This window comes from Felis catus, chromosome A3 (genome assembly GCF_018350175.1).
Source record: "Felis catus isolate Fca126 chromosome A3, F.catus_Fca126_mat1.0, whole genome shotgun sequence".
Classification (NCBI taxonomy): Eukaryota; Metazoa; Chordata; class Mammalia; order Carnivora; family Felidae; genus Felis; species Felis catus.
Window position 1 is genome coordinate 83,464,135 of NC_058370.1, and position 11,189 is coordinate 83,475,323.

An 11,189-nucleotide genomic window follows, 5' to 3' on the forward strand; every position below is an offset into this window, starting at 1 on the left:
TATTTAGGGTAGGAAAAGATTTACACAACTTTGCCTTCAGGGCACAAGTTCAGTGAAATATAGGGGAGCCTAACTTAATGCTCAACTCTTTTAAGATAGACCTATCAAATAAAATTAAGTGCTTAGAGTGACTATTAAAATTAATTTTGATCAAAGTGATACATGTACATAGTTGAAGTCAAACAGCACTAACAGTCTGTTGCTCCCATTCACACTTCCATTCCCCCAGAGAAATCTCTTTCAGTACTCTAAACTGTTTCTTCTAGTGTTTATCTCCATATTGCCAAAATAATATTCTTTACTCTTATTTACCAACTTTAGACACTATATGTTGGCTCTTTTTTTAAATGTTTATTTGTTTTTTGACAGGAGAAACAGAGCATGAGCAGGGGAGGGGCAGAGAGAGAGAAACAGAGAATCTGAAGCAGGCTCCAGGCTCTGAGCTGTCAGCACAGAGCCTGACATGGGGCTCGAACTCATAAGCCGTGAGATCATGACCTGAGCCGAAGTCGGATGCCCAACCGACTGAGCCACCCAGGTGCCCCTGTGTTGGCTCTTTTATAATGATTGAATTCTCTTAAATCATGACCCTTACTTCTTCTTCCAACATCTCAATATAGTCATATCAAAAATTCTAATTAAATTAATAGAATTTCCATTATCACAATGATGCAAATATTATCAGTATAGAATTAGTATACTATGGTTCTAATAATTGTCCTATTTTTACACATACATGGATTTCTACATACTTGTCAGGATGAGCTACATTTTGTTGGGTAACACCCCTAACATCTTGGTGGGTCAAAACAACAGAGATTTCTTTTTTGCTCGTGTTGTATGTCCACTATGGGTCAACAAAGGGAGTGGCGGAGGGACTCTACTCATTGGAATCCCTAGGGGTCCTTGGCTTTTGGGGAACCCACCATCTTGAACCTGGTCAGTCAGAAAAGTGCTCTGGAGGGCAACCAGCATTTAAACGCTCTGGCTCAGATTTGAGACACATCACGTTTGCTTACAATTTGTTGGCGTGAACTACTCACATGGCTCCACTACCCACAAGATGCCTTTAAAGAGCAGTTCTGCCATGGGTCTGAAAGGGGGAAAGCTAAAAATATTTGGTGAAAAGAAGTTAAAATTATCCCTGAATCTTCTAATTTTCCCCGTTGGTCTGTTATATGCAATCACTTGTGTTTCCCAAATGTTTAAATTTAAATTGAAGACCTCCTGCACAGCTGTCACAATGGAGACTTTCCTTTGCCATTCCCTACTTAAATGTTTTTCCTTCTTAGTTCATTCCTTTTCATCAGTGGGGTACTATTTCAGTAGCTTCCTAAGAAAGTATTTAGGGGAGCTAAAAGATACAGGCAAGTTATAGCTGAGTTTTTCATAGCAGTCTTCCCTAGTCTTACCTCGAACTAATTTTTAGCTTGGCTGCATAAAGGATTTTGGGTTGGAAATCACTCCTAAGAATTTTAAAGGAATTCTCCCATTGTCATCTAGCATTTTATTACTGTTGAGAAGTCCCATGTCATTCTGATTCACGTGACCTAGATTTTCTGAGTGGATTCTTTTTAGAATTTTCACTTTATTCTTATTCTGAAATTTCACAATGATGTGCCTTGGTATGAGTCTTTTAAAAATGATTTTTTCTTCAATATTCTGTGTTCAGCTGGGGTTCTAAGAATGTGGGGACATTAGAGCATTCATAATTTTAGTCTAGAGAAATTTTCTTACATTTGATAATTTCTATCTCACTTTTTTTTTAATGGAACATTTATAAATTAGATGCTGGATTAACCAGGTTTATCTTCCATGTATCTTTGTTTCTTTGCTATTTGCCATTAGTCTGGCATCTTAATTTTTTTTTCTGTAGGAGGTTTGCATGATTTTATTTTCTGAATCTTGTACTGATTTTTTTAAAAAATGGATTTATCATAATTTTAGTTTCCAAGTACTCTTATTTTTCTCTGTTTGTTCCTTCTCTGTAGCATCCACTTGTTTTATGGATACAGTATCTTCTCATCTCTCTGAAGATATTAATTATAGTTTGTGAGACTTTGTTTTATTCCTACATTATCTAGCTCTCTTTTACCCTGTTGGTTCTTCTCTCTTTTCATTCTGGAGACTTTCCTCAAATCTGATAGTCTGTGAATGTCTGTTCACATTTAGGAATGGGGTTGACTGAGAGCTTTGTGAACCTGTTAATAGGCAAGCTACACTGTGATGTCACTGTACAGACAGTAGTAGCATTTTCTTTGTGGAGCCCATATATGAGTATATGAAAGTCTGGGACTATTTGTCATCTCCAGCAAAAAATCTAGCAGCAAGAGCTCTGAGGGTGGGGCATACACTTTGCTATAGGAGTTCCTGAGACAGGACAAGTGAAGTAGGCTCATTAACAGGCTCACAAAACTTCCTTAATCCTCTAGCTTTTACATCTTCATACTACCCATCCCTTTGCTGTGGTTGGAATCTCTCTACTTTATTCCTTTAATAAGGACACAATTACAATCTTTTTGCCTGGGGATTATGTGGTGTGAGGAAAGAGATTTAAGGAGGAAACTAATATATATGGATATTTTTACTACTCCCCCGTCCCTGAAATCTCTATTTAGACTTGAGCCTTACTCTTGCCTTGTGCAATATCCAGCACTGTTGGTTCCTGAGCCTCTTAAGGATTCTGTAAGGGATCATCACTCTCTTCCCCTTCTGGTAGCTCCCTTTGCAAGGACTTTTGGTTCTAATTTTCCCTGCTCAGCTAGATTGGTTACCACTCCTCCTTGATATATTCTTTTTTTAAAAATGTATTAAACTTTTCATCTGCTGATATCTCCTCTCCGGCCTTCTTGTCCTGAGGACTTAAATCTTTTTTATTCCTTTATCATTGTTTTAATGGGGACTCAGGAAGAAGAAAGGTTCAATGTCTGTGGTCAGGAAGCCATATTTAACTGGAAATCTCTTTTATAAAATAAGTTACTTCATAGCTTTGGTGACCAATTCTTTACCTTCCCATGTTGTTCACAACTGTTTTTTCTCTAAGCAGTCTGAGCCCTGGGCAAGAAAGGTCAGCCCTTTCTCAGGAGAACTTCAAATTCTAGGCTTAAGACTATGGTAAACTCTAGTGTTCTGGCTTAAAAGTAGCATTGCTTAGTTGTTTTAAAGCATGGGCTTTGTCTGAGAAGGCTGGGGTTTGCATTTCAGCCCCATTGCTTTCCAGCTGTGTGACCCTGGGCACGTTTCTTATTCTGTTTTCTCAGTTATAAAATATGGGTAATAATAGTGCCCACCTCCTAGGGTTGATATAAGAATTAAAGAAGTTAATACATGACCTTTAAAGCGCATATCAATTATAAAATATGGGTAATCATAGTGCCTACCTCCTAGGGTTGATATAAGAATTAAAGAAGATAATACATGACCTGTAAAGTCCGTAGCGTGGTCCCTAGCAAATAAAAAGTATGCAGTGATAGTGGTCATTATTATCCTTATTTGAAATATTTGAGTATTTCAGGTTGTGTTGTACCTAAAGTTTGTTTTAGCTCATTTCAGTATTCTCAAAAAATAGCAAGTTGAATCTATGACTTCGGATCGCTCTCAGCAAGCACTGTTCTTGAATCTGAGTTTAGTTCAATTTCTAGAATCGGTATTCTGTGCTCTTCGGGTAGTAAACCTATTTTCACTGGCAAGGTTAACACTTAGTGATCTTGCAAGCTCAGAAAGGCTGAGCCATATCCCAGAAGGTTGAAGTTAGTGTCAACCCATAGTTTAGAGCAGATGCTGGCAAACTTTTCCATTAAAGAGCCAAATAATAACTATTTTTGTTTTTGTGGCGCATACAGTCTCTTTCTCAGCTATTCACTTATGCCATTAGAGTGTGAAAGCCTCCATAGACAATGTGTAAACAAATGGACCTGGCTATGTTTTAATGAAACTTTACTTACAAAAAAATGGTGGCACTTGGGTTTGGCTGTTGGTTATAGTTTGCCAAATCCAGGCTTAAGGCATAGTGGAGAAGAAAGGGGGACAGGGGAAGGTGTAACCAAACCAACAGGAGTTCACTGCTTGGTGAGTCAGAAATTGCACCAGATTGAGTTGCCTCACAAAGAAAACTTTATTTGCAGCAAATAAGGAGATCATGGGGGAATTGTTTCCAAAGCTTTGACTCTCTGAGCAAGGGTGGATGGGTTCCTTTTATTTAGGTTAGGATGAATATCTAAATAGGGAAGCCCTGCCATTGTATGTAGAGGTGGCATAGGGTCTGGCATGAGCCTTGAGGCAGCATGCCTATGCATACATTGTGTTCTATGAATGGGGCTTGTGCTCCTCTTTGGGCAGGGACTTTAGTATTATAATGAGGTAAAGGAAGTTGTCTGTCATTCTAGAGGTCATTCCCTGGTCTGTCAATGTAGGCCTCAGTCAGGGGTTAAACTGGTCTGGGCCAGTTGGAGGTCACTATCACTGGAGGGGTAGTTTTGCTTTTCATTTGCCTGATTTAAGGGATTAGCTGGAAAGAAGAGTTTAAGGAAAAATGTGGGACAAAGGTTGATGAATAGAAGCAGGTGGGCAATAAAGGTCAGGTGTTGGGGTCTAGTTGCTGACAAAGGGAGGAAATAAGAAGGAACAGAAATGCATCGCTTCTCGGCCTTTTGGCTAAGATCATGTGTGAAGAAGGAACAGAAATGTACCCATGAAGAGAGAAGTCAGGCCTCTCAAAAGCAATTTGGTAATTTAAAGGAAGCTTGAGGATGCTGACTACCCCCACTCTATCTGGTTGTCTTCTGATGGTGAACCTTGGGAAAAGTAGGAAGAAAGAAACAGTTTTTTTTTTTTAAGTTTTTGTTTAAATGCCAGTATAGTTAACATACAGTGTAATACTAGTTTCAGGTATACAGTTCAGTGATTCAGCACTGAAATAAACGTTTTTGAATTGTATTCTGAGAATCTTCACATTTTCCCCCTTTTCCGTCACCTTCTTCTTTGACTCCCCTTTCCTTGGTTAGGTAATGACTTCACACTTCTTCCCCTGTTCCTAGCAGAGCCCATTAATATGAAAGGGTAAATTACTAGTAATAGTTTGGATTATTACTCCTTTTAGGGAATCTGTACTTTAAAAAAATAAAATGAAAGAATATGTTTTTTCCTCTTAAGACATTGTTTTGTTTTTGTTTTTCGTAATGTATGCAATGGACACACCTCATTTCTGAGCCTCATCCCACCCTTTATCCTGTCTGGGGGTGTGGTTCAGAGATTGGGTGGGGAACCATGGTTTCTGTTGCAAATATTACTTGGTAATAAAAACAATGCCTCAGTAATTTGAGTTGTTTTGAAACAGTCATGTCAAAATGTCCTTTTTCATCAAAAACAAACGTTTAACTTTCTAACAGGGTGATTTGATTGGATAACCCCAGTGGAATATATTCCAATAGAAAAAATAACCACACACACAAAAAGCTGAAAATTTTTGGTAATCATATTATTGATGATAGTGCTTATATTCCTTTCCTGTATATGGGATAATTTAAGTGAGTATTATTTTGGTTTGTTTAAAATTAACATTTTCATAGTAGTTAAAAAAAAGCTAAAGGTATAAGATCAAGGAGATAAAGTAAAAATCCCAAAATCCTGAATTTGAATCAGAAGAATCAGTATAAATTCATAGTATTCTTTCTTTAAAAAAAAAAAAAGACATTTTCAAGCTCTGTTTTCAAAAAAGACTTGGAAATAATAATTTCCCCAGTATCAGTGTGTACCCCGTGCATCTGGATTCTGTTCACTAAATATCATTTCTTACTAAGGGATGACATCTCCTTGGAGAAATGGATAATTCCCTGTATGGGGAAAGAAATGTACAAGATTAGCCAGGAACATCTTGTTAGACCAGATAGTAATAAAAGCTCCCAGTAATATGCGGATTATTTTAAAAAGACTCAGGAGACAATTTAAATAAACTACTTAGAAAAGATGGGACAATTTTAAGCATTAATAAGAATTGAATGCAATTGATTTAAGCATAGGGAATGTGTTTAAATCCACGGGTTCGTAATGGTACTTTAAAACAACACATACACACAAACACAGAAATACTCTCAACTCTTCATTGGCTGCCTTTGGAGAATACTAGGAAACTACCTTATTTTAAAAACTGGTAAGTAGACAATCTAGCATGTATCCTGCTGTTCCTATATGATAACTAGGGAGTTGGTAAGAAGTTTCTCTTTACAGGAATGTTTCAGTTAATAAAAAAGAAGCAATGGTAGAATTAGAAAATTATGATTTTGTAAAAAAAGAAAATTATGATTTTGCAATCTGGATGGATCTAGATCAGGAGTCAATAAACTTTTTCTGTAAGGGACCAGATAGTGAATATTTTAAGCTTTGTGGGCCCTATAGTCTCTGTTGCAACTATTCAAGTCTGTATTGGAGTGTGGAAGCAGCCATTGGCAATGGACGTGATTGTTTCAGTAAAACTTTATTTATAAAAACAGGGTGCACTGGTTGGATTTTGTCCATAGGCTGTAGTTTGCAGACCCCTGATCTAGATAATGATTATCAGTATCTGATAATATCACAATAAAAGAGACACCAGGTTTTGTTCCTCCTAATGGAGGTACATGGCTCATCTTGGGGGGGGGTGGGGAAACCAGAATCTGATGAGGCTTTTTGATTTAACTACCAATTTTCAGAGAATAAAAGGAACAGAGGAACATATTAGAAAATGCAGGAAGAAGCAGTCAGCAAAATCTAGACTTTGGGAAACTCCAGAGAACAAACGACTTTTTAAACAAATTTTCAAGAGGGAAAATAATATGGAGGAGTAATCTAGAGATTAAAAATGACTTAAGAAACATATCACATAGTTTATAGTCTAGGGCTTGTTTCCCTGTAGGAGCTCTGTATTGCTGGAGAAGGAGCAAAAGTGCCCTAATCCTTTGAGGATTAATTTATTCAAAAGAAGTAACAGAAAAATACTCAACATGCAAAAAGAAAATGAAGGAAAACCACAGAACATGCCAAAGGTGGAGGCACACTGCCCTTCAGAAGATGTACCACAGGAGAGAGAGGGAAATCCTCAGCCTTCTGAAGGTATAAGCCAGGAAACAGGAAGCCTGAGAGGAGGGCTGACCCATCCTGGCCTGGGGTTTAAAGAGGACACTCCCATGAGGCATTTGGACCTGGAAGAAATAATAAGAGGCGTAGATGAGTGGGAAAGGCTTAAGAAAGAGATAAGAGTAAGAAACAAGTTTGCGATGATGCATTGGAAGCAAAGACATTCATGCAGCTGTTCTTATCCTGTGTGTTCTAGACGGTAAATTCTTTTTTTTTTTTTTTTGTCTGATATTAAAATCTGGCCCCTGCTTTCTTTCTGTGTTTTCTGATGTATCTTTGACATTTGTTTTACTTTTAATCATCTGGTGGAATTGTTTTTTTAGGTAGTGTCCTTGTTACCAGCATCTCACTGGATTTTGTGTTTTGACCCATTATGCAGATCTGTTTTTTAGTTGGAAAGTTTTACACATATGCATGAAAATTTATTCATTCTATATTGCAAAGTTAAACATAACATGTTTACAAAGCAGTATATTTAGTATCAGCTCACATAGGTAGGATTAAATCACAAATTGTATGTATGCATGCATATGTGTATACATACATCCATATGTCAAAAACCTAATGGCTTATTTCTGTGTGGTGTGAGCTTTTTTCTTTTCACTTATATGTGTTTTTTTCCTGAACATGTGCCACACACACAAAAAGAATTAAAGTTTTGTAATTAAGAGTCAAATCATTTGCATCCAGCTTATAAGGACAATGGAGGCACCTAAATTCTTGATAGAACAACTATAAAATATGTAAATCACAAATTACCTCTGGATCTCTTTGCCAAAGGAATAATGTTGGCAAATATTACAGATTTTAAAAAAACCATATCAAATATCAATGGGTGAATGTGGTTGTTTCCCTGCAAAGATGGTCACCAGTAATTTCTCCCATCTCTAAATAATCCTGTCCTCCTTTTAAGAAATGGGGTCTGTTCCCCTCCTTTTGAGCCTGGATTGATTTTAACCTACATTAACCCGTAGAATATGTTAGAATTGACATTGTCCTGGGCCTGAGTCTTTGGCATCAGCTGCTTTTGCTGCCTTGGGGCCACCATGTAAAGAGGCACATCTACCCTCCTAGATTGAATGCACGGGGGGAGAGAGGTCCCAGCCTTCTAGACATTCTCCTCAAGACCTGCAGCCTGAGAGTTAAGCTTGGTTATTCCAGCCCAGTCAAGATGCCAGCTGAATAGAGCTGTGTGAAACAGAAGAATCACCCAACCAACCTACAGAATCATGCAAAATAATAAATGGTTATTTCAAGTCACCAAGATTTGGAATAGTTTCTTATGCAGCAATAGAAAATGAATAGATACATAGAAACTTACTTGGAAATAATTCAAACAAATTGTTAAAAAATTGTGTGATAATAGGGGAAATGTGAATAGTAAATAGATATTTGATGTTAAGAATTATTAGAAATCTGAATATAAAGTTTTAAAAGTTTCATATTTAATTTCTATGAATTTTATTTTTTAAGGTGTGATAAAGTGTTATGGTTATATTTTTAAAGATATGTGTATTGGAGTATTAAACATGATATGGGGAGTTGTTTCAAAATTCCCCATAGAGGAGAAAGGGTTGGTGGAATAGAGATGAAATAAGTTTGACCCTATACTGATACTGTTGCTGGATGATTGGGCACATGGTGGTGGTTCATTAGATAGTATCTTTACTGTTATATTTGTTTGAGAATTTTCATCACAACTAATCAAAACTGATAAATTAAAAAAGAAAAGTATTAAGTTAGAGAACTTATATTCTAAGGGTGAAACGCCAGCCATCCTGCTGCAAGTAAGGTAGTTAAATTCTTAAGTAGCAGAACCTTCCTCACCATCCTGAAAATACCATGAAGGTAAACACTCAGCAAAACCAGTCTTAAATTATCACCCTTACTTAGGACTTTTAAGGGGATTAATTATATTTAGGAAATTGATGTTAGAATTTGTTTCCTTTATTAAACCTAAAGGGTGACATGTTGCCTTATTTTCACCCATTTATTTATAAGACACTACGTTGGAAGTCAAAAAAACAAACAAGTCCTTCTCTTTCGACTAAGAAGATTTTAGTCAGATCACTTGACCATTCTGAATCTCCAGTTCCTCATTGGTATCAAGTGGAGACTTTCATGCTTTTCTTGATAATTCATCAGGCCTTGAGACAAACTGGTGATTTCTATAGGAAGTAGCCAGGGGAAGGCTGACAAGCATGCACCTGTCTCTACCCATGGCCTTCTGGAAATGAAAAATACCTAGGGCATTCTCTAAAGAATCTCTACAGAGAGGGCAGTGTATAATTAAAGAATTTTGGTGACTTGGGTACTGTTATGAGCTGAATTGTGTCCCTAGCAAAATTCATATACTAAAGTCCTAACCCCAAGTACCTCAGAATGTGACTGTATTTAGAGATAAGGCATTTCAATAAGTTATCCGGTAGGGCTATAAAAGAGGAGGAAGTTAGGATACAGATACGCATAGAGGGAAGACCATATGAAAACAGAAGATAGACCATATGAAAACAAATCAAGGAGAAAAGAAACCAATCCTGCCAACACCTTGATCTTGGCAGTTGTAGCTTCCCAAATTATGAGAAAATGTCTGTTGTTGAAGCCACCCAGTCTATGGTTCTTTGTTATGATAACCCTAAAAAATGAGTAAAGGTATGTTTATCTGGGTTAGCAGCAGAACTTTCCTCATCATCTTTCCAATCTCAAGAGATGATTCTTAACAAGAGCCTGTCTCTTGGCCATGGGCCATAGGAGCTAAGCCACATAATTGGAGGAGCTAGAAGGCAGGAGGATAGGAAAGAAAAGAGAAAACAAACCAAAGGAAAAAAAAATAGAGCGGAGCTGAATGGAGCCCTGGTGCTCACCAGACTTTATGAGGAAAGTACTGAAAAGGAATGACAAAAGTGCAAACATCACCTCGGCATAACAATGGGGCTTGAACGCTGACCTGTACATTTATATTGCATATACAGGGTGGGGATTTCTGGGCATAACCTCTTGAGGTAAGGTTATGGTTACATTATTAGTAATTATAGGTAGCTAGTAGGTTATCTGCAGTAGCTTACTTCTGGGGCAGGTAAATGTTTCAGAGAGAAAGTCACCTGGGTATGTATATTTAGAAATTAGAAACACTTTAAAATGAAAAATATGTACACAGGTACTAATTACTTATATTTAGAGTTTTAAAAAGAGTAGGAGCAACATAGGAAGAAATGTGTATAGGTACTAGGTAAACTCAGTATCAGTTTTCATTTTCTGCACTTACCTTGTGCTTCTCAACTTATTATGGAATCAACTAACCTTCATGATTGAAATCCTTCTCAATCTTTTAGATCAAGTTCAAAGTCTCGTTCCCCATGTAGCATTCCTGGACGCTCCCTAACTAAATAGTAATTATGAGTATAACAAACATGATAATGAAATTCAGAGAAGGAGTTTTCATGCCTTTGTGTTTTTGTCTTCTGGTTAGTTCTTCATGTGTTTTTCTTTGGAGATTGAAATCTGCAGCAAATGGTCAAAACTGTCTTGACTTGTAGCTCTAGATTGCCTAGAAGATTATGTATTATATATTGATTCATTGAGGAATATTTATTAAATTATAGTTTGTTTTGGGGTGCCTGGGTGGCTCACCCAGTCCACCTTCAGCTCAGGTCATGATTTCAGGGTTCATAGGTTCGAGCCTTGTGATGGGCTCTGTGCTGACAACTTGGAGCCTGGAGCCTGCTTCAGATTCTGTGTCTCCCTGTCTCTCTCCCCCTTGCCTGCTCGCTCTTGCTCTCTTGCTCTGTCTCTCCCTCTCCCTCAAAAATAAACATTAAAATTTTTTTTTTTAATTATAGCTTGTTTCACCTTCAGGGCCTCCTGGAATTGAGAAGCAGCCTTTGCTTGGATCTAGTGTGGTATGAAAGCCCTCAAACGGCTTTACGCTCTATTTTGTCAGAATGAAGCACTACAACTTTCATATTCCTCTGTCTGTAGCAGAAGGTTTCAAGGACCTGCCAAACATCTTGGGTGCTTCCTTTTTACCTCTTAGCCTGTCTCTGGGAATCTGGCTCTTTGCCACTGCTTGCTTATAAGGT

The 11,189-nt window shown here is 37.4% G+C and overlaps 1 protein-coding gene across 1 annotated transcript; it reads left to right on the forward strand.

Moving 5' to 3' along the window:
* The first annotated feature begins 434 nt into the window (after positions 1-434).
* On the forward strand, positions 435-10,754 carry LOC101092677 (transcription elongation factor A protein-like 8). Its single transcript, XM_045054290.1, has one exon. The coding sequence runs from the start codon at positions 6,978-6,980 to the stop codon at positions 7,311-7,313; it is 336 nt and encodes a 111-aa protein (XP_044910225.1). The 5' UTR covers positions 435-6,977; the 3' UTR covers positions 7,314-10,754.
* The last annotated feature ends 435 nt before the right edge of the window (positions 10,755-11,189 follow it).